Source organism: Caretta caretta, chromosome 3 (assembly GCF_965140235.1).
Source record: "Caretta caretta isolate rCarCar2 chromosome 3, rCarCar1.hap1, whole genome shotgun sequence".
Lineage (NCBI taxonomy): Eukaryota > Metazoa > Chordata > Testudines > Cheloniidae > Caretta > Caretta caretta.
The window spans coordinates 140,855,516-140,880,648 of NC_134208.1; the positions used below are offsets into that span (position 1 = coordinate 140,855,516).

A 25,133-nucleotide genomic window follows, 5' to 3' on the forward strand; every position below is an offset into this window, starting at 1 on the left:
GGTGCCCACATCTGGTTGGTATGCCGGAGGATGTTGCCTCTTTTGTGGGGGTGTGGTCTCAAAATCTAATGATCCCTTCCTTGTAGAAAGACCATGGGAGCACAACCGAGGCACACTTCGAATGGCTATGATGGGCTGTTGGGGAGTGATGCTCCGGGGACTGGCTATGGGATACCAGTGATGGGTTCCAGGAGTCCAGGGATCATCGCTGAGACTCCAGCGAGCGTCATCTCTGCTCAGGAGATTGGTGCCTCTCTGGGGACTGGTGCCAGGAGGAAGAGCAATATCTGGGTTCCAGAAACCAATGTCTAGAGTTGGAAGCAAGGTACCGGGGCTCAGGTGATCGGCTCCTGGGGGACAGTGACCATTGCTGGCCAGCTGGGGAATGCTATCTCGAGGTTTGGGATGCACTCGGATACGGTAGCTGGCGTCATGTAGGGGACCACTGTGGGAACACTAAAGCAGGTGACACGAGACAACTGTCTTAGCTGGCTTGGTAACCGACTGCCGATTATGGTGTAGGAGGGACCAGCAAAGCCATGAAGTCTTTAGCTGCCTGGAAGGCCTCAGGCATGGACTGCACCCTAAGATGTGGTACATCTTTGCCGGATATACGGAGCGGGTCCCGGACTGGGCTGGTGGGGATGCACAACTCTGCGAGACAGAGAGGCCTGATGTGGGTTGCAACTCTCTTTCTAAGTCTTTCGTATTCCCCGTGGGCACTGGGGAGCGCCCAATCTTTGTGCACTTCTTTTATCTATTCCTTGGCGCCGGGATGTTGAATGGTGCCGAGAAAGACATGGTGCTGGAGGAGCACTGCACTCTGAGGTGGACATGCTCAGTGCCGAGTCTGGCTTTCTTGGGTCAGACATCTATGTCGGCGCAGCTTCCATCAGGATAGCTTTAAATCTGAAGTCCCTTTCCTTCTGGGTTCACAGTCAGAAGCCCCTTCAAATCCTGCACTTATCATGAACATGGGCTTCCCCGAAACAGTTAAAGCAGCTGGAGTAAGGGTCGCTGACCGGCATAGGCTTAGCACACGCCACACGTGGTTTGAAGCCCAGGGACCGGGGCATGTCCCATCCCGGGAACGATATCCCATAAAGGGACTAACTAATAGTGAGAAACTATATAATACTTATCTGTAACGACAACTACTAACAACTGTTTACAACAGGAATCAGAAGAAACCATTAGCGGTTTGCTGAAGCAAAAGCACTGTTCCTGCAACTGTCATGGGCGGTAAGATGGAACTGAGCCAGTGCAGGGCTGGCGGAGCCTCATGTACCGGCGCATGAGTATGGCACTCCAGAGGGTGCAGAGCCAACTCTACAGATACCACTAGGGGAAAAAATCTCTGGCAGCAGTGCACATGGCACACCCACACCTAACATGGAATCGACATGATCAAGCACTCTAAGAAGAGCTTCATCTATGGAGTAACTACAAAACAAAAAAGTACTTCTTTTAAAGAGAAAAAGAGAAGGAGAAGAAGTAGTAATAACTACACTAAAACTGACAGGTAAGGCACTATCTAGTAAGGGAAAAGGAGAAGCAGGCTCTGCTGCAGATGCTGTCCCTGCCCAAAGGCAGTAGATAAGGAACTGTGGGGTGGTCAGACTGCACAGTGCTATAGATACATCCCTCTCACAGTGTGTGTGTGGGGGGGGAGAGGTAAGCACGTGCAGTCCAACAGGCACTGCTGATGAAGATCTTCAATTCCAGGTGCAGGGAGCGCTGCCGCACCTACAGTTGGGCACTCATGGGGACATCACTGGAAGAAGAACCTGCACTCTTATTGGAAATTTTTAAACACAGATATTCTCCACAAGCAAATGTACACAACTGAGCTATAAAGCATCTTTATCAGGAATACAGCCACTATTGACATGCATTTTGGAAATGCTTCTGTAGCAGTAGACAGGTCAACGGGCAAGACTGTAAACTGATAATGGGTGCTGTTGACTAGAAATCATAGGAATCTCCTGTGGCTGTGATGGATAACCACATGAAAAACTGAAGGTAATGTACCAGCCACGAGAGTCCAGGGAGGGGATTATGGAGGCTAGAGTGATCATGAGAAACCTTATTTGCTTTAGCTATTCAAATTTCACTGGTTTAGCTGGGTTGGAGATATGGTTAAGGCCTCTGGGATAAGGAAGTAACATGAATAGAAACATTTCTCTCAGCAGAGAGGGGGAGCCTTCTCTATAGCTCCCAAATGGAGGAGAGACTGGCCCTGCTGGAGGAGGACAACCTTGTGAGAGTGCTTGTTGAAGAGGGACAGGGAAGGCAGATGGGAGGGATGGAAATAAACTGCAGTGTTTATCCCTGTTCCAGAGTACTAAGAACCCAACAATCTGTGATCATGTGGACCCAACCACTTGGAAGTAGGATAACCTGTTGGGAAAAAATAGGGGAGAGAGAAACTGGCACGTAATGATCTAGTCCTCTGCCCTCAATAAGAGAATCAAACAGGCTGCTTGGGATTTCCAGACTGTGTTGAAAAAGGCATCATGGAAGAAAACTGAGGAGGTGGAGTTATCCTGTATTTCCCCCCCAACTTTTCCAGAAGTGATCAGACTGCATAGGTAAGAAGAGCTGGTATCTGAAGACACTGAGGGTGGAATTGTTTTCTTTTATGGAAAGGAGTGTATATTCCGAATGATTTCAGCATGGCCCTCAAATCTTTGAGACTGAGGAGCTTTTCATCTGTCTTCTGTGAGAAGAGGGAAGGATCTTCAAAGAGGAGATCCTGGATAATCTGCTGGACCTCCTGCAGGAGACCTGACGGTTGAAACCATGAACACCTCTGCTTCGTTATTGCAGATGTCATGGCTCTGTCTACCAAAGCTGCCCAATCTAAAACAGCTATCAGAGGTCCTAGACACCAGTTTCTCACATTCCAAGGTGGACTGGAATTTCTGCCAGGCACTCTCTGGCAACTTGTCTGAGAACCCTGTTGAACCAATTGTTGCAGAAGGAGAAGTCCTATTTGACAAGTCTTGTTGTTTAGAGATACAAAATTGTAGGGCAGCTATGGCCAACTACCGAAAAGGTCTAGTCTCTTTGTGTCTTTGTCCTTTAGGATAGAAGGCGATCCCTGACATGCTCTTTCATTCACTGCTGAAACAACTAAGGAATGTGACAAAGGATGGATGTAAAAATGTCCATAGCCCTGCAAAGGGCCATGGTACCTTCTCTTAGTCCTCTTAGTAGTTGGAGGCAGAGGATGGCATTTGCCACAGATTTTGTAGGGTCCACAATGGCTTCATTTATAGGTAGATGCACTTGAAAAAAATCCTACCGAATGCAGTATGTCCACCAGCCTATGGAAACTCTCCTGAGCCTCTTAAATCTGAATGCCAAGAGAGGTAGCTATTTTTGTTAGTAACTCATGGTAGGCCCTGAGGACCTGTAGTTGTCCTGGACAAGATAACAATCCCCAGCACCACAGACTTGTCAGGTGATGATGTGACGTTCAAAGAAAGTTGAGTATGAGCCTCTTGTACTGAAGTGGATTGAGATTCCAAAATCTGAGGCTCAAATTGAGGTTTCTGCTTGGTATTGGCAATATCATCATTGGTTTCCTCATGGGAACCAGCCCAATGTCTGCTTGGGGATCTATATAAAGAATCAGGGTATCTGGTGGTGGGAGGCAAGCCCAGGTGGTTCCAGTAAGGCAGTTGGTAAGGCACAGGACCCAGCCACAACCACTCCAAGGATCTGAGTCTCTGATCTGATCTCAGGAAATCAGATGGGTAACAGGAGTGGAATCCTCATTATGAAGGTAAGTGTCATCTTCTATCGCAGATACTAGGGCCATCAAAACCTACCTCAGACTCAGAGGAGGACCCTGAATTCCCTGACCATTGAGGAGCTACACCAGTTGATGACAAGGTGAGGTGGCATCCTCTGAAAATGTTGGTATCAGGGACAGCATACTGAGTTTACTCTGGACTGTACTGGGCAAGGAAGTGCTGGATAGTCTGAAGACGCAGCTGCACATGGTACCAAGGGCTATATTTGTCTTAAAAGTAAGTCTATAGACACAGCCTAAGCAGGAACCGGTACTGGCTGGTGTGTCTCCTGTGCCACCGGAGAATCTTGTACTGAGATGCAGAGCTGGTCCTGTGTTGCTGTGTCCCCTCTGGCATCATCGGTACCAAGGTATTTCCTTGATGCTGCTATTGTTGCATCAAAGAGGTTGGCATTGCAGTGGGAGTTGGTCCAATGGATCAGGTACTACTGCCGACAACTCCTGATGAGAAGCGGGTGGTCTTTCCAGGTAACATTTTACTTCCTCAGTGTTTATTAGTGGATGGTACTGGGGAGCTGGACCTTCCAAAGGAGCTTGGCTTCTTTGAGGAATGCCATTCCAATGCTTTGTGCTTCTTTCTTGACACTGGAAAAGGGGTTCACTGATGACTTTCTGGTGCAGTGTCCAGAGAGGCACTCCTATCCAAGGGGAAAGTATTTGGTACTTGCCCTGAGTGGGAAGGTGCAGAAGGTGGATGCAGTCTCACCCTTCAATCCTTTTTTGTCCTTTTTTCAATCCTCCGAAGATGTGGCACTCAAATGTGACCCTCAAGGAGGCACTTCAGGCATCTGGAATGAGGGTCATTCATTGGCATAGACTTTTTGCAGTTAGCATAAGGCTTAAATCCCAGAGACCAAAGTGTATCGTAGTTCTGGACAACAGCACCCCTTGTATAGTGGGGATTCAACAGCAAAAGTTGTAACAGAAAATAATGAAGAAAATATATGCTAATTTACACAAACCAGTAATACTAATTATTTCCAGAAAGGAGATTGTGACGTAGTTGACATGAACTGTGACCATATAGATCATTGTTGCAACCAGGGTCCTATGGTTGCACCAGGTCTTGTACAGAGGAGGGCAAGTGGGGTGTCTATGGAAAGGTTATAGTTTGCTGGTTATGACTGTGCTGTCTACATGTGTGTATCATGTTTGTATTCAAAGTTATGAATATTGGCTATGTACTTGTATCTCAATGTGTTTGATTCTAAGTAGCCCCAGTGAAGCATTTGGTCAGCTTCTTGAAAAAGAACTATTATCAGTAAGTGCCTAATCAAGAAACACTTAACTGACAATGAACTTTGGGGGACGCCAATCCACATCTGAGCTTTCCTGGGAACGTTCAAACTAACATGTAAACTATGGTGTTGGCCTGCAAAAAGCTGAATCGTTCATAGACATGTGACTTGCCCAGGTGGCTACAAACTCCATCTTGTTGCTATGATTTTGCACAGGAGAACAAAGGGGTTTCCGCCCACAAGAGAAAGAATATAAAAGGCCCTGGAAACCCCTCCATTTTGTCTTCAGCTGGGTTAAGAGATGGCCTCTCCACCCCCAAGAGATGCCTGAAATAAACTGGAATAAAGGACAGTAACTACGGGGGTTTGAGTGATTGCTGGACCCAGACTAGGAAAGAGTCCAGTCTGTGAAAGAAGCTTATTGGAACATCTCTAAGGGCGAGATTTACCTGTATGCAGTTTCTTAATGTATTAGGCTTAGACTTGCGTGTTTTGTTTAATTTTGCTCGGTAACTTACTTTGTTCTGTCTGTCATTACTTGGAATCACTTAAATCCTACTTTTTATACTTAATAAAATCACTTTTGCTTATTATTGAACCCAGAGTTAGTGACTAATACCTGGGGGAGCAAACAGCTGTGCATCTCTCTCTATCAGTGTTACAGAGGGCGGACAATTTATGAGTTTACCCTGTATAAGCTTTATACAGAGTAAAACAGATTTATTTGGGGTTTGGATCCCATTGGGAGCTGGGTGTCTGGGTGCTGGAGACAGGAGCACTTCTTAAGTTGTTTTCAGCTAAGTCTGCAGCTTTGGGGTGAGTGGTTCAGACCCTGGGTCTGTGTTGGAGCTGACTAGCATGTCTGGCTCAACAAGACAGGGTTCTGGAGTCCCAAGCTGGCGGGGAAAACGGGCTCACAGGTAGGCTCAGCACACCAGTTGACAGTCCCAAGGGGGTTTCTGTGATCGAGCCCATCACAGAGATAAGCTCAGATTATTGCATAATGCAGGGATGGCCAAACTTACTGACCCTCCAAGCTGCATATTACAATCTTCAGAAGTTCGAGAGCCTGGGCTTGGGGCTTCAACCCTGCGGTGGGGTGGTAGGGCTAGGGGCTTCTGAAATGTGGGGTCATGGGGTCTCAGGGCTCCAGCCCCCTTGGGACACACCTGCCAGTGCTCGGGGTTTCAACACCTCTCTTGCTGAAGCCCTAAGACCCCCACGTCCTGCTGGGCAGAAGCCCCTAGGGTCCCACAACAGGGCATAAGCTCTGAGCTTTCCCAAACAGTCTGGCAGGTGGAGAATGGGGGAGACATGGGGGCTCTGAGAGCTGCACTTTAACTGTAAAAGAGCCACGGTTTGGCCACCCCCTGACATAATGAGTAGTAACCGTCTGACCACATGTGGACATATCTAATATAGACAGCAAGTGATGCCCTAACAGCGCCCATTACCATCTAACAGTGCTCAAGCCACCACCACTCAAGTGACCCTTCTGGTCAAGTTTTTGCACTCTGTTAGTTCAAGGTCAATATTTTCAGAAGCCCCTTACCTATGCAAGTCTCTTGCAAGTGGTTTCTCACCAGCACCTGCTTCTTTGTGATCATTGTTAAACTATTTTTGGAGCATGGCACAAAAGAAGCCATCATACTAGTGAAGTATAATGTACTAATGAATATTTGTCTGACAACAAATCTGAGTCTCAGCTGAACTAATTTGGAAAACTTTTTTTATGATTGGGTGTCTAAATGACTTGCTGACCAGGTTGCCACTGTCGAACTACGGAGATCATAGTAGAGTTACTGGCCAAGTATGTGAAGAAGGAAGAGGACAGGGCAGATGGGGTGACCCCCAGCACAGCCTATGCTGTTTGTGTTAAGTTTACAAAGCAACAATTCTCTGTATTCATACAAACACAGTAATTCTCATTGTGAAGAGACCAATCAAAGCTCACGAGAGCAGAAGTCCCACAAACACCTCAGGGCTCCACTACCACAACAGAGGTGGCGGCCTCTTATCCATTCTATTACCTACCCATTTGGGCTTGCATGGACAACACTGGGTTGGGCAAATCCCCTCCTTAACTTTCCTCACACCTCAGCATGACCTCTCTACAGTAGGCTACAAAGACTGTCATTTAAAATATAATAAAAAACTGCACAAAAGTTGGTTGAGCTATGCCATCTGGTCCGACTGAAAAAAAAAAAAAAAAAAGAGAGCCAAGCAAGGAATTACCCTTTTTAAAAATAAAATAAAAGAGAAAACGCCCTAAACATAAGCAAGGATCTGGAATTGTTTGAATTGGTCTTAAATTTCTCCTCCCATTCTATTTTGCTCATACTTGTTTTCAGCTTTAGGAAATTGACCCTTTTAAAGCATCACATATGTTACTAGCTGGGATCATATTGTTAGCACATAAATGAAAATAGGTTGTGATGTGTGTACCAAGGAAATGTTCAATTTTTCAGTTCTGTGAAAGGTGTGAAGTTACTGTATACACTGCCCAGCAACTTCTGTTTGGCTGAAGTATGACATTGTGATGTCAACGAAAGTTATGAGCTATGGGCATCAGGTTTAGCAGAAAACGGGTGAGGTTCAGAAGGAAGAGATGGGTAAAAATGTAAGGACTACAGTCATATGACCTAATATTCTCTACCCTAACTTGGGGAAAATAAGGAATCCTTTGATATGTAGCCTTTGCATGTTGGGTGAGCTATCACACTATGTCTGAGGCATGATGCTGGGGAGATTAAAACAAAAAAACAAACGAAAGACTATCGATAAACACATGGGCAATACTGATTTAGCTTCTCATAAATATTACAGGAATTGAAGTGCATTGAAGAGATGGCATTCTCACTAAGTACAGTCCCAGGAGTCACAGTGAACATGTTTTTTTAAATATACAGTAGAACCTCAGAGTTGCGAACATCTGAGTTACGAACTGATCCACACCTATTTGGAACTGGAAGTACACAATCAGGCACAGCAGAGACATAAAAAAAGAAAAGTAAATACAGTACAGTATTGTGTTAAATGTAAACTACTGAAAAAAAAGGAAAAGTTTTAAAAAGTTTTGACAAGGTAAGATAACTGTTTCTGTGCTTGTTTCATTTAAATTAAGATAGTTAAAAGAAGCATTTTTCTTCTGCATAGTAAAGTTTCAAAGCTGTATTAAGTCAATGTTCACTTGTAAACTTTTGAAAGAACCATAACGTTTTGTTCAGAGTTACGAACATTTCAGAGTTATGAACAATCTCCATTCCCGAGATGTACGTAACTGAGGTTCTACTGTAAAATAAACAGGTTTTATACTTCACAACAGGTTTTATAAACATAAAACAGGTTTTATACATTCTTTAATTCAGTCACAGCTACAGGCTATATAAAGTTCATATGGTAATGTCTAAAAGGACTACTAAAATATGACAGTAGCTAAACTTTAAAATAAACTACTATGACGTACACTAATATATTTAACACACTTACAGAAAGGTGAAAGCTTACCCAGCAGGTTGCAAACGCAATCCCTAGAAGTCCCTTAAAATGTAAAAGATCATATGAAGCTTTTTATGAAGAGTTCTGCTCTTGAGAACTTTATTGCCTCTTTATTATACTATAGATTTTCTATCCACTAACTTCACATTTATTACATGATATTCACAGATAAATTACAATGAAAAAAGAAGATATGCTAAAATAGCAAAGACAAATTATAAAATAAACTATGGGAAAATAATTGTATATGAAATCAACTACTGGATAACTTTTTCACACAAGTATACAACATATCCTTTTTTTCCAGAAAAAAAGAGGAAAAAAGATTCCAATTCATTATTAACATGGCTAAACATGATTTCCTACAGTAAGTATGCTTTCCCTAGCACTAAAATTTTAGAGAGTGTGATGCCATCTATTAGTGTGCTTATATACTGACCTAATTCAGCTAGAGATTTGTTGCTTCTCTATTTCTGAAATGCTACAGAAGTACTTTTATTATTTGTATTAACATAGTGCCTAAGAGCCCTAGTCATGGACCAGGAACCCACTGCAATATATGCTGTACAAATACAAATACTTACATCATGTTCATTTTTATTCTTCTGAACTTCCTCTACTTCAACTTTAATTTAACACAAACATGCTCTGGTATTACTGTAACATTTAACTTCGCCCCTTTTAAATGTTCCATAGTAGCAGGGAATAAAATCATTTTATTTAGCTGTTCTCCCCATTTGCATTACTAGAACTTCATGATTATTTGTTAATTATCTGTTTGTTTTCAATTTTTTTTAAAAGATATATCTTACATGACTGGGGAAGCCATCTTAGATTTGTTAACTTACCCCATTTAGGCTGCCCAAATCCTTCACCAAGTGTTCATCTGAAGAGGCATCATAGTTAACTACAGCATGTTGCTTGTCCACACTACGTGACTGAAATATTAAAAAGATTAAAATTAATGCAAGGAGATAATAGGAAAGCTACAGATGAAAAGAGAAGAAGCTACAGACAATCTTTTTCATACTAACATACGTACAGTTATGTGCTTTCTATTGACGTGTTCTACGTTTATCAAAAGTAACTGAATGTGTTTGTGTGATTTATCTAAGATACCCGACCTTCATTGTTTCATGGTCCTGAGTTATATTTTCTAGAACTCTGTCACTAGAAGCCTCCACAGTTTAGATTTACAACACTTCCAAGCATTTACAAGCCCTTAATGAAATGTAAAACTACCACACTATTTCAGATGGGCTAGAAGTATATTCTGTTGTACCAGGTGTTCCCCAAGGATTGCTAGCAGAGAGATGGTTTTGTAACATGGATAAATAATGTGGAAACAACAAGGACTAAAATCCTTATATTTGTGCCAAATACAGATGAACTTAAATCTTCAGCATCAACAGGCTAGAATATTAACCCATTACGCTATTTACAACAATGCACCATGAAAGCATTACTTTACAAAGAAGCTTAATAAAAATGTTTAAAACCAGGGAACCAATTTCCCCTCCATATCATTTAGTATGCTAGAAAAACGATTTTAAGGTGATTATTCCAAGGGCAATGTTTGTATCAAGTTTGATTGTCTGACAAACAAATATAATCGTTCCAAATATTCTGTGTACTAAAATGGATGTATATTTGTTAAATTAAGTTGTATCCACCTCCCTGAAAGATATTAGCTCACCAGCACTTGGTGTACGCACAGAACATTGGTTTTGAAACTAACTAGGAAACCTCATAAACGCTAACAAATGGCATGTGTGTCCACTGCTGCAAGAGAACACACATACATTTAGCCATACACTTGCCTCCCAAAATGCAGAATAGGGGACATCCTTCACTGAGCGAAACCACATGGTAAATTTAGGAGAACATTGGCACTGGTGAGTAAATCACCTTTTCTGGAGTTAAGTAGCATTTGCAAAGAAACAGAGGGAAGAGGCCATTTTTAATTTCCAGCTTCTGATTGGAAAGAGTTAGCATAACCAGATGGTTAGTGCTGGTTATCAGAATGTCATTCAACTATCATTTTCTGTACTGCAGTTCCCATTGTTCTGGGCTATATGGCAATATACATTTTTCCCAGACTGCTGTTTTTGTATTACTACTAACATCAACTGTTAAAGAAGAAATCAAAATGCTAAACAAGTATTTTTAGCTACAATATTACAAATATATGTAGGTGAGTAATGTATTGCTATAATTCACAAACATAACATCTTTAGAAAGCAGGACACTGTTGATTTTGTTTTTACTATCATATATGTGACTTGTTATATTAAATGAGTTGTGTAATAAAAATCTGAGGTAAGTTATTTGATAGATATTTAGAGGTTGGAGACTATGCCTGTTCTTAATACATTAATGTCTTACAGAAAACAAAAATCAAACTGACAACCAAAAAAGTCTATCTCATGGCTATGGTATAAACTAAGTAAAGGTGAAAAGCTCAATATACAGTATTCCATTATTAATTTCTTCCAAGCAATTCACTATGCCACAATTATTTATTAAAAGGAAATGTAGATCCTGCAGAAAATAAAGTGTTATGAAAAAAATATTTAACATTTTTGTTTGCAGTGGTGTTGTGGATATTTTGATGTTTCTTTAAAGCTGGTAAATTTACATTTTTGGACACTTGGGATTTTCTATTTACTTGTGCAGTATACTCTGAGCAAACACACATACCTGATACAGACTTACAAAATTGCGCGTTTCACAGTCTGGTAATCTTAGATTGTGAAGTCATCGTGTAATGGTTGAAGTGATTTGATACATATGGTTATTATTATGCCTTTAAACTTGAGTGTATTCTAGTTTTGTATCATTAACAATTACTATCTGTCACACCAGATAACTAAGCATTACCTTCGCCAGTTGCCCAAAACACCTACATACAACAAGATTTAGACAAGTTGCTGATTACCTTCATGTTCCAATTTAAAATCTCCAACGGACGTTCATATTTCCTCTGACCCAAAAGAGATAAGCATGTAAGGATTCCAGACCAGAGTTAATCATGAAAAGGCTTTATTTTTATTATTTAAATATGTGACCAAGAATTAACCTTCAACAGATTCTTCAGAGGTAGAGATACTTAAACTAAGGATTCAGGATTCTCCAAAGACTTCTGTATTAGACAATTCAATGATATTTCCTGAATGTAATTAAGAGTGTGGAATTTCTCTTGCTTCCTATCAAATTAAACAGATCTTTAAATTAAGAGCTTGCTTTAAAGTCAATCTGTTCTGCTTTCAGGTCCAGATTACTCATCATGTTTACCTCACAACTGTTTCCACAATCTTGCACAAAATGTTAGCATTAAACCCAGATTCACAAAAATAAACCGTCACTTATAAATCTGTTACTAATGTTTCTTCTAGACTAACAGAAGAAATTTCACAATACATACTGTCACAGTATGTGTTAAGTAATACCCCAATTTACTACATTGACTCCAGGTCTCAAGATTGGAAAAACAAAAAACGGCTAAGGTACGAAGAAATAGGGAGGAACAATCAAGGGAAGGCACAATATTTTTATTAAATCAAACATACTCAGTATGACACCACCAGTAAAGGTTCCACAGTTAAGGAGAGTCTAGCTTCCCACCCCCCAATTCTAAGTTCTGTTTTCTATCCACTGTAACTTTTGATTGGAATAACTAATTTATTAGAAATTGGTATGCTTAATATCAGGTATGAAGAATTTCTGACAAATTTGGAAAGTGTCGGATTAAAGATTGTATATGTTACTTACAATAAAATGGATTTTTAAATAAAAAACACTTTTAAAGAAAAGGTTCCCAGTGTCTTGGAATATTTTAGCACATATCTTCTCTGCATTGGTAGGACTAACATCTATCTTAATCACTGCCACTAGAACTGTAAGGTCTGGAATCTTTTCACCATTTTATGGTTGCCAATGTCTTATCCATCTCTCTCACTTCTTAATAGGCATATTGGTTTTTTTTTTTTTTTGCTGCTGCTGCTGCTTTTAAGGAATCACATGCTGCATGGATTCCAGACTGGAATTTTCCCTCTGGTATTACTTGTGGTCTTCAATTCAAACTTACAGCCTATCACCTTCCTCTTCTCTATGGGATTTTATTGATAGCATTCATTTTTAAACAGAGGAACAAATTAGGATCAGGGCCCAATTTTGTTACATGTTGTACAAACATAAAGGAAGACAGTGTCTGCTCAAAAGAATTTATAATTTAGAACAGTGGTTCTCAACCTATTTAACATTGTGGGCCGCATATGCGGCTCTCTGTGTGTTATATGGGCACATCCACACAATCTATATACTACTTGTATGGCCCTGAGGATGTTGCTGGGGCGCAGATGTGTGCTGATTGGGATGCTGGTTGAGAACCATGGATCTACATGGTCTTGAAAAGTAAAAAAAAAAAAAAAAATCCAGTTCAATATAGATTAGTTCTAGAAATGTGGCTGTTTTGAGGTGGTGAGGTGATGTCGGGGACTATGCCATTTGAAATGGACTTTTATAGTAATTTCAGAACTTCATCCGGACTTTAAATATATAGTAATTAAAATAGAACACAGAGCTTGAGAAGATTCATGGACACCTAGTAGTCATATGCAGATATGGAAATAAGGGTAGGAAGCTTCAGTGATAACATGATGAGAAGTCCAACCCCTACTCAAACTACCAGCTGCTGGAAAAGGAGGCTCCATCTTTTGGATCTTCTTTTAACAAGTGTCTGAAATGTAAAGCTCTACCCCCTCAGCAGCTGGAAAGGAGAAAGAAACAGTTACTTACTGTAACTGTGGTTCTTTGAGATGTGATGCAGCTGTGAGCCCAGCAAACTTGAGTGGGAGAAATTTGCCTCCCAGTACCCATAGAGGGGTGGCGCTTGTGACTTGTGGCCATAGCCCCTCCATTGGCTACATGAGGTGGCACCGTCCCTACCCTCCCTCAGTTCCTTTGCACCGAACACAAGATTTCAATGCAGAGGGGACACAGGGCGGGTTGTGGAATACACGTCAGCATCACATCTCAAAGAACCACAGTTACTGTAAGCAATCATTTCTTCTTTGAGTTGTTACAGATGTGTTTTTCACTTAGGTGACTCACAAGCCGTACCCACCCCACAGGAGGCAAGGCTCTGAGTCTACCTAAACAAGGACCGCAGAACCGCTCAACCAAAGCCTACATCCACCCTGGAAGATGAAGTTAGAGTGTAATGGTTCATGAATGTACAACCACATGAATTGACAACCACACAGCAGTCCTTCAAAATGTCCAATACGGAAAAGAATACAATGAGAAACGCTATGGATGTTGCTTATGCCCTTGTAAAGTGAGCTCGCACCCAGCGAGGGGGAATAGCTGAGGCTATTTCATATGCTGTTTTGATGCAGGATATTATCCATTTGGAGATCATCTGCAAAGAGACAGGTTGACCATTCATGTGGCCTGCATACAATACAAACAATGAGGGCAAAACATGAAACTGTTTAGTTCTGTCCAGATAAAAGGCCAGATATCTAAGGTATCAGAGTAACAGCCATGTTAGTCTGTATTCGCAAAAAAAGAAAAGGAGTACTTGTGGCACCTTAGAGACTAACCAATTTATTTGAGCATAAGCTTTCGTGAGCTACAGCTCACTTCATCGGATGCATACTGTGAAAAGTGTAGAAGATCTTTTTATACACACAAAGCATGAAAAAATACCTCCCCCCACCCCACTCTCCTGTTGGTAATAACTTATCTAAAGTGATCACTCTCCTTACAATGTGTATGATAATCAAGGTGGGCCATTTCCAGCTCAAATCCAGGTTTTCTTCCCTCCCCCCCCCCCCCCCAGACGTTCTGGTTAAACCCTGGATTTGTGCTGGAAATGGCCCAACTTGATTATCATGCACATTGTAAGGAGAGTGATCACTTTAGATAAGCTATTACCAGCAGGAGAGTGGGGTGGGGGGAGGTATTTTTTCATGCTTTGTGTGTATAAAAAGATCTTCTACACTTTCCACAGTATGCATCCGATGAAGTGAGCTGTAGCTCACGAAAGCTTATGCTCAAATAAATTGGTTAGTCTCTAAGGTGCCACAAGTACTCCTTTTCTTAATATAAATAGTGTATTTGTGTGCAGTATTTAAAATATATTGTGGTGGCTCTCTATATCTAAGGTATGGAGACAATGCTCCTCTGGAGATGAATGCAGTTTAGGAAAAAACAAATATAGCTCCTGGTTCAAATGAAACAGATAACTTTAGACACATATTTTGGATGTGATCATAAAGTCACCTTGTTTTTGGAGAACTGTTTATAAGGAAGCTCTGCCCTTAAAGCCTGCAGCTCACACACACTCCTTTGCAGAGGTTATTGCTATCAGGAAAGCAGTTTTCTGACCCTACAGTGGAAAGGGGCAAGATGCTAGCAGCGCAAGTGGAGGACCCATCAGAGCTGCCAGGACTGTGCTTAAGTTCCACTGGGGAAACGGCTGTTGGACCAGGGGATGTAGACAAAAGTCCTTTTAAGAACCTTGTTACCATGGCGTCAGAGAAGACTAATCTTCCCTGAACAGAGGGATGAAATGATAATATCACTGCCAGATGCATTTCCAATGAACTAAGTGCAAGCACCAACATGTGAAGATGTAGCAGATACTCCAAGATGTCCTGGATAGAAGCCAGTGTTGGTTGAATTCCACTGGCTAATGACCACACTGAAAACTGCTTTCATTTAGCTGAGTAGGCTGTTCTGTTACAGGACTTTCTACTGTTGAGCAGGACTTGCTGGACAGTCACCAAACACTGCTCTTCCTCTTCATTCAGCCATGCTATGAGATGCTGGGAGCTGAGAATGGGATGCAAAGTGCCGCTGTGATTGTGACTAAGCGCCTCAGGATGTAAATGAAACAATAAGGGAGGCTGAACAGACAGAGTGAGAAGGTTGGAGAACCAGCACTGTCTCGGCCACGCCAGGGCAACAAGAATAAGGTTGGCCTGATCTGCCGTAAGATTGAGGATGACCTGAGGGATGATCAGAATTGGGGAAAAGGCATACAGGAGAGTTGACTGCCAACTGCGATGGAAAGCGGCTGACAGGGGGCCTGGACTAAGCTCCCCTTGATTGCAGAACAGATGACATTTCCTGTTGTCTTCTGTAGTGAACAGGTTGATCGTCAGGATGTCCGAAGCTGTGAAGATGACCTGGAGAACACTTATTTTCAGGGACCATTTGTGACTTAGGGAAAAATACCTGCTGAGATGGTTCACAAGAAGATTCTGATCCCAGGCAAGTGAATGGCTATCAGAGTAATGTTCTACTCACTGTAGAACTATCACTGATTGCCTCCAAGCAGAGCAACCTTGTTTGTGTTTCCCCTTGTTTATTCACATAATACACTGTGGTGGTATTGTCATGTACCAGATATATTTGTTGAGGCCACAAAGGTCAAGGATGGGTCTTTCCCAAATCCAAGGGGGTGGGTACCCAGGAAGTACTGGGAGTAGAAGCCATGTCCCCAGTGTTCTGGTAGAACCTCTTCCCCCATTCCCAAAACCAACAGAGTGCGGACCTGCTCAAGGAGCATTATCTTGTGAGGGGGTACCTAAAGAGGGATGTGGAGAGGAACTGGATGGCATAACCCAATCTGATGGCGCTTAAGACCCAGCTGTTGGTAGTCATCAAGCTCAAAGCATTGTGAAAGTGGGCCAACTTGTCCCCAAAGGTGGGGAGATGCGGAGGGAGAAGCAACAACTGGACTGAGGAATCAAAATGGGCACTTGGAAAGATACAGGAGAGGGCATGTGAACTGCTCGAACCCCAAGCCCAACTGCTTTCTCCTGTGGGATCCATCCCTCTGTCTTGGAGGAGGAAATGGCTAGCCAAACATGCACTGCAGATGGTACTGCTGCTGGCTGCTGGAGTGGTGCCTCTTCACTGCTGGCGTGTACACCCCCAAGGACCGCAGGGTAGAAATAGAGTCCTTGAAGGAATGTGACATCTTGTCAGTTTTGTCTGAGAACAGTGTTTGGCCACTGAAGGGCAAATCTCCAGTGGCTTGCTGGACATTGGGGACAACACCCTAATTCTGCAGCCAGGAAGCCCACCTCATGGTGACCGCAGAGGCTAGCTCCCTGGTCGATCTGTCCATGATGCAGAGCATGGCTTGCAAAGATGTCTTAGCTACTATGCACGAGGCCTTGGGCTGCTGGTCTGTGAACTTTGACATAGCTATCCAGTTAACAAAGCCATATTTGGGCAACAAGCCTTGCTGGTTAGCAGTACGCATCTGCAAGGTAGATCTTCCTGCCCCTAATTGTTTAGGAGTCCCTATCTTTGGAGGTGGACTTAAATCTGCCCTGCCAGGCTCTGTCGTTCATTGCAGTTACAACTAGGGAATTGGAGCCAGATGGGAGTAAAACCACTCAAATTGCTGTGGGGGATGAAATAGCGCTTTTCCACGTATTCAGCCACAGATGGTACCAAAGCTGACATGCTCCAGATATGCTTCGTCAGTTCAAGGAGCACATTATGGATAGGGAGGGCAATCTTCCCAGGAGCAGTAAAATGTTCACCAATTCATGGATGTTTTCCTGCAATATCTCTGTTTGGATACCGAGGGAAGTAGCACTTTGCAAAAGGTCTTAGTACTTCTTAAAATTCTCCACTAGGGGTGGATAAGCCAGGCAGCACAGCATCATCCAGAGACAAAGACAAGGCTCTTAACTGAGCCAGAGCTGGATTCTGCTCCAGGGCTGACAGACCCAGATGGGATGACTCTGGAGGCTCCACAGGGAGAAAGACCGCCAGTGACTGGGTCTGCAGCAGATTCACGGATACCACTGCAGAACTGGCTGGCAATCTCGCCTTTGAGTGAGACAAAACAGCAGACCTCTGCAACCAAGGAGCATCCCATGGATTCGATTCATTGGAGGCCACTGACATGGATAAGGCATTGGAGGCCAGTAGGTGCTGGGCCAGGGACCTCCATCCTGACCACGAGATGCTCGCCAGTCATAGATTCATAGATACTAAGGTCAGAAGGGACTATTATGATCATCAAGTCTGACCTCCTGCACAACGCAGGCCACAGAATTTCACCCACCCACTCCTGCGAAAAACCTCTCACCTATGTCTGAGCTGTTGAAGTCCTCAAATTGTGGTTTAAAGACTTCAAGGAGCAGAGAATCCTCCAGCAAGTGACCCGTGCCCCATGCTACAGAGGAAGGCAAAAAACCTCCAGGGCCTCTTCCAATCTGCCCTGGAGGAAAATTCCTTCCTGACCCCAAATATGGCAATCAGCTAAACCCTGAGCATATGGGCAAGATTCACCAGCCAGATACTACAGAAAATTCTTTCCTGGGTAACTCAGATCTCACCCCATCTAATATCCCATCACAGGCCATTGGGCCTATTTACCATGAATATTTAATTACCAAAACCATGTTATCCCATCATACCATCTCCTCCATAAACTTATCGAGTTTAATCTTAAAGCCAGATAGATCTTTTGCCCCCACTGCTTCCTTTGGAAGGCTATTCCACAACTTCACTCCTCTGATGGTTAGAAACCTTCGTCTAATTTTAAGTCTAAACTTCCCCATGGCCAGTTTATATCCATTTGTTCTTGTGTCCACATTGGTACTGAGCTTAAATAATTCCTCTCCCTCTACAGTATTTATCCCTCTGATATATTTATAGAGAGCAATCATATCTCCCCTCAACCTTCTTTTTGTTAGGCTAAACAAGCCAAGCTCCTTGAGTCTCCTTTCATAAGACAAGTTTTCCATTCCTCAGATCATCCTAGTAGCCCTTCTCTGTACCTGTTCCCGTTTGAATTCATCCTTCTTAAACATGGGAGACCAGAACTGCACACAGTATTCCAGATGAGGTCTCACCAGTGCCTTGTATAACGGTACTAAAACCTCCTTATCCCTACTGGAAATACCTCTCCTGATGCATCCCAAGACCGCATTAGCTTTTTTCACAGCCATATCACATAGGATGACTATGAGCTGCCAATGATCAACCACTACTCCAAGGTCCTTCTCCTCCTCCGTTACTTCTAACTGATGCGTCCCCAGCTTATAACTAAAATTCTTGTTATTAATCCCTAAATGCATGACCTTACACTTCTCACTATTAAATTTCATCCTATTACTATTACTCCAGTTTACAAGGTCATCCAGATCCTCCTGTATGATATCCCGGTCCTTCTCTAAATTGGCAATACCTCCCAGCTTTGTATCGTCCGCAAACTTTATTAGCACACTCCCACTTTTTGTGCCGAGGTCAGTAGTAAAAAGATTAAATAAGATTGGTCCCAAAACCGATCCTGGTAACCATAACTGTCCATGGACAGCCCTTGATGCTGGTTGGGCAATGGAGAGTGGGAAGATGATGACCCCGATTCAGACATACAGGAGCCTAGGGATCCTGAGGTAAGAGCAGAGCAAGACCAGAAGGAGTGAGTATGCAGTCTGACTCATTCGTTGCCCAGAACGAGGATGGAGGAGGCACTGCCGATGGATCCTGTACTCTCAGTACAGAGCATGCTGGTGCAGGAAGCAGCGTAGGTCCCAAAGGGAACAGTAGTACTGGAGTATCTCATAGTACTGACGTCAAGGGCTGTGAAAGCCACCATGAAAAAAATTTGTGGTGCCGAATGCAGCAGTGCCGAGGAGATTCCTGGTACCAAGGTCCCCCATTCTGATTCCAGAACAAGCCCTACTTCCACAATTTGTGGAAGGAGAACATTTGAGTGCAGTGCAAACAGACCCGAGGGTTTGCTGGCTCATTCAATTGAGGGGGCTGTAGTTAACACAGCCCTGGCAAAGTCCTGGACCAAAAGAGAGGTCAGGACCAAAAGGCAGAGGAGGTCTATACCTGCTTAATATGCTGCTGATGTGGAAACATTTGGTAGCCCAGCATCTCCCTTGTCAGTACTAGACTTAACATATGACCAAAAGATAGAACTGATGCCAACAGTACAGGAGAGTCAATGGTACAGGGTTTCTAACCTCCCTACTAGGTACCGGTACAACTACAATACCCACCTGCAGAAGTAAAGAAACAGATTGATAGAGCCAGAAGAGTTCCCAGAAGTTACCTACTACAGGACAGGCCTAACAAAGAAAATAACAGAACGCCACTAGCGGTCACCTTCAGCCCCCAACTAAAACCCCTCCAACGCATTATTAAGGATCTACAACCTATCCTAAAGGATGACCCAACACTCTCACAAGTCTTGGGAGACAGGCCAGTCCTTGCCTACAGACAGCCCCGCAACCTGAAGCAAATACTCACCAACAACCACATACCACACAACAGAACCACTAACCCAGGAACTTATCCTTGCAACAAAGCCCGTTGCCAATTGTGCCCACATATCTATTCAGGGGACACCATCACAGGGCCTAATAACATCAGCCACACTATCAGAGGCTCGTTCACCTGCACATCCACCAATGTGATATATGCCATCATGTGCCAGCAATGCCCCTCTGCCGTGTACATTGGTCAAACTGGACAGTCTCTACGTAAAAGAATAAATGGACACAAATCAGATGTCAAGAATTATAACATTCATAAACCAGTCGGAGAACACTTCAATCTCTCTGGTCACGCAATCACAGACATGAAGGTCGCTATTTTAAAACAAAAAAACTTCAAATCCAGACTCCAGCGAGAAACTGCTGAATTGGAATTCATTTGCAAATTGGATACTATTAATTTAGGCTTAAATAGAGACTGGGAGTGGCTAAGTCATTATGCAAGGTAGCCTGTTTCCTCTTGTTTTTTCCTACCCCCTCCCCCCCCCAGATGTTCTGGTTTAACTTGGATTTAAACTTGGAGAGTGGTCAGTTTGGATGAGCTATTACCAGCAGGAGAGTGAGTTTGTGTGTGTATGGGGGTGGGGGGGATGTGAGAAAACCTGGATTTGTGCAGGAAATAGCCCGACTTGATTATGTAATGTAAAGAGTTGTCACTTTGGATGGGCTAACACCAGCAGGAGAGTGAATTTGTGTGGGGGGGTGGAAGGTGAGAAAACCTGGATTTGTGCTGGAAATGGCCCACCTGATGATCACTTTAGATAAGCTATTACCAGCAGGACAGTGGGGTGGGAGGAGGTATTGTTTCATATTCTCTGTGTATATATAAAGTCTGCTGCAGTTTCCATGGTATGCATCCGATGAAGTGAGCTGTAGCTCACGAAAGCTCATGCTCAAATAAATTGGTTAGTCTCTAAGGTGCCACAAGTACTCCTTTTCTTTTTGCGAATACAGACTAACACGGCTGTTACTCTGAAACCTCTCTTTCTTCAGGGATGCATATGCTCTGGAATGTGAAGTGGCAGCGCTCTCAGCGCCCAAGGGCAATATCTGACCCGATGAGGGTGTTTTACTGAACCCACTGCCTGGCCTTTTTGAGCAGATGCTGCTTCAGGAGAAGATCCTGAGCCACTTGAATCCATTTCTTAAATGATCTGCATATCGTGCAATGCTCCTTGATGTGGGCTTTACTGAGACACAGCAAGCACCACATGTGGGGATCACTGTTGGGGCTCGCTTCCCCACACACAGGACAATGTTTAAATCCCAGTGAGGGAATTCCCAAGGGAAACAAACTACTCTAACACTAAGGGTACTACTACCTATATACCACAAGAGAAAAAACTAACCAGGTGAGAGGTTGTGAGGCTGAGATCACACACAGCTCCGACTCCACCTGCAGGCAATAAGAAGGAACAGAGAAAGAGTTGGGATGGCACCGCCTCATGAAGCCAGGGGAAGGGCTATGGCCACAAGGCATGAACGCCACCTCTCTACGGGTACTGCTAGGTAAATTTCTCTGGCTCCAGTGAACTGGGAGCACACACACACTGAAGTGGAATACACAGCTGCATCTTCTCAAAAAACAGCTTGCTTTGTCTTCTTCACCTTCCAGAGGCAAACAAACAGTCTTGGAATTCAGTACTGTAATGGTTTGCAATGGCAGCAAGTCTGCCACACACAACAATATAGGAGTCATAATTTCCCAACAGTGAGCACAAATACATTTTGTGACATAACGTTGTTTGCATTCTGGTGGTCCCCAGCTGGCATTACACTCCTATTTCTTCTCCCCACCCTGTTCTTCATGGGCGGAGCCTCTTCAGGGAGGCTAGCCCACTGGCTCCACCCCCCACCCGAGCACCCCCTGGGCCTAACTGAGTCCTGAGTATTCCCCCCATCCCCTGTGGCCAGAGGAGCCCTGAGATGCCAGCTGGCTGAGACCCCCCGAGCGCCAGCCCCAGCACTGAGCCGCCAGCAGGCCCGAGCCTCAGGTCACTGGCTGGAGCTGAGCCCCCACCAGCTTCAGGGGAGAGGGGGAGCAAGGGCATGGCCTTGGGAAGGAGCATGGGCAGGGACACGGTCTGGGTTTTGGGAGGCTTAGCCTCCCCAGCCTATGATACCCTCTGCCTATGTTGTTCATTGAGAATGTGTGGAAGCAGGAACCAGCAACAACAGTTCTATGTCCTCCAACTTTCTGCTCTCCTTGTACCACTTGAGGAGTACAAAGAGAGCAGAACAGAACATAGAATCTGCCCCAAAGTACTAATTGCAGCCTCTGGATCCTTTCAAAATAACATGTGGCTCTCAGGTTGAAAAGGTAGGACTTTGTTGGAAAATGGGAATTAAATTATCTTGTTTTATATACCTTTGTATGATATTCAGAAAAAAGGTCTATCCAATTTTTCTAGAAATTATCCAGTATTCTAAATGAATCTGAATTGGAAAAGAAGTGTTCAGGATGTAAAACCCCCAATTCCAACAACATTTGCCCACAGAAAAGTGGTAAAAATTGGTACAAAATAAGAATGTGCACACACAAAGAAAAAAAAAAGTTATTTTTGGCTGGAATAATGGATCTCAAATATGAGCATCAAAATTATCTCATATGGACAGTATTGTCAACAATTCAGAATTTTTCACCTTCTGGGTGATTCTACGACCTGGAAACAATGGGCTCTCTCACAATGCTGATTTATAAAAATAAAAAAATATATTTTTTTAAAACATGCAGTATTTACACAGGAGTAAAGTTACATACTGTAGTATTCAAGATTAGATTTATCTCAAATACAAAGTTATAAACACTAGTGCTTTTGTATACCTTACATAAAAATCCACTTTAGGGCAAGTCTGCATTCACAGACTTGAATAAAACATCTGTTAAAAGAACAGTGATTAGGCACAGATCTAAAATTTAATCCTCTACTTTATTCCTTTCCCCCCCTTTTATAAAGTATTTTTAGCAAGGCTTCTATAATATCTATGATCAGTTAACAGAGAAGATAAAGAAATTGGCATTTAATAGTGGTTTTTATCGTGTTTTGCCCACATTCTTTGCATTTAGAGAATAATGGAAGGACCTGCACAAAGAACTATATATGCACAACAAAAAGTCATTATTATTTTTTACCCATGGGCTATTACAGTCATGAAAGAATGCAAGCCATGTAAGTATACTAAACAGAACTTGCTTCAAACCATGAGTGCCCTGGCTTCTGCTTGCTTGCACTACAAAGTAAATACATGGAAGATGAAATTTGTATAATAGTGGAATGTATTGTAAAATTAAATTAAAAGTTCAAACTAATTAAAAGTTCAAAATTACTTTTAGGAGGCATGAAAGTTTTGGCAGATAGAACATGCAATGCTATAGGGCTGTGAAGCCCCAACTCCCATACCTCCAAGCATTAAAACCTAACCTCACACCATTTACCCGACAGAAAACTGCTAAATTACAAAAGTGTGTATCAGATCTGTAACGTGGTGTGAGATACAAGAATAAACACACCATGTGCAAGTGATAGCAGAAGCCAGGGACGATGAAATACTGTCTTGGTAGCACAACCTATTCTAGCAATAACCAACAACCATCTCCCAACAGTTTTAAATACTCCATTTGAGCAGTTGGAGACAAAACATTATATTTCAGACACAAAATTCAATTCACTCATTATGGTGGTTCAGAATACAGAAAGCCAAATATTTTACATGTCAGATTGGAAAGAGACAGACAATGGTAAACTCTTATTAATGCTTTACTTTCATTGTATACTACCACAAATTATTATGAGGATTTTTGAAGACAGTGGACACTACACTGGGATTCCTGAAGGCATGGGATAGAAAAAATAGCAATTACAAGAAATTTTGCAACTTAAGGTATATAACTCTTGAGAATGAACATATCCACTGAGATTTGGGATGGTAGCAATAAGCTAACACAATTCCACAATCTACTGAAACAAACAAGGGGTGTGTGATAGAGGTCCACTGGTGATTCACTTTGTGTCAGCAACTCCTGCCAGGCCTGATGTTCTCGCTACACCTGATATACTGTTGTCATGATACATAACATACACAATAAGTGGCATGTCAGATATCATTGGAATACTAAACTCACTGATCATTATATTTCTTGAATGATATATGTACAGGATGTGTACAAAGAGTTACGGAAACCTGCTAGAATTATATTATTGGAATGTGTTTGACAAGGAATGCCTAAGTCCAGTGAAACTCTGTGACGGAGGACATGTAGAAAAAAAATGAAAAGCTAGAAGGAAAGAAAGCTTCAAAGGACAGGGTATATGTGCTCATCTGTGCTAACACTGATGGGAGTGACAAATGCCTGCTGTTCATGATCGGGAAGTCAAAATGATCCAAATGCTTTCCAAAGGTTTTCAGTAAACTTCCCCTCAGTTATGTCAGTTCAACAAATGCCGTCAACTCCCCTTACTCTTCTCGATCTGGTGGAGTACAAAAGTCTACAGGAAAGCGATCTGTGGTCGATTTAACAGGTCTTCTCGACTGCCAATGCATCCTTCGCCCTGTGTCAATCCCCCGGTAAGTGTAGATAAGCCCTAAGTGGCTATTATCTCCTGTCCCTATGGATCATCCTCCACTTCTATGACTTTCTCTGTTCAATTCTCTACTCCCAGCAGAAGTGACTTTAAATTCCACATTGATGAACAGGCTGACTCCACTGCCTCCCACTTTTTAAAATTTATTTGACTTTTCATCTCTGGTTGGACCCCCATATTCAACATCTATGTCACTGTTAATCTGATCTTCATGACGAACTGTTGTGTCTTCACTTTTGTTACTTCCAAGTTCCCCACTGTTCAAATCTCACCATTTCTTTTTCAACATTGCTCCTGCTTTCATGTTTTCTTTCCCCTAGCCTTCCTCCCCATATGAGTTCTTGATGCTTGCCTTCAATTGGAACTTCTCTTCTATTGATTTCTCCACTCTCTTCTGTTACTATAGTCTCTCTACCTCATTCCTGGCTCGTCCCTATTTCAACATCTGAAATTCTGGTCTCTCTCTGGAGGAAGTCCTATGAGTATTCAAATCTCAACTTTAAGTTTGTTTGACACTTCAGATCTGCTCAGTTTCCTAATGAATAATACTATTTCTCCTCTTTGATAAATTCCCTGGGCTTCAACTATGTGTTCTTTCAAACAATTCTAAAGATACTCTCTTATCATACAGTAAGCATAGAAAATACTGCATGAAAATAACCTGTTACAA

At 42.7% G+C, this 25,133-nt stretch overlaps 1 protein-coding gene across 10 annotated transcripts in view; it reads right to left on the bottom strand.

Moving 5' to 3' along the window:
- CEP170 (centrosomal protein 170) overlaps positions 1-25,133 on the bottom strand; it is a 187,167-nt gene that overhangs the window by 117,605 nt on the left and 44,429 nt on the right. For all 10 annotated transcript variants that reach the window (XM_075126944.1, XM_075126953.1, XM_075126951.1 and 7 more), the window contains exon 3: positions 9,405-9,494. In XM_075126944.1, the coding sequence (XP_074983045.1) occupies positions 9,405-9,494 (90 nt within the window). The remainder of the gene's footprint in view (positions 1-9,404; positions 9,495-25,133) is intronic.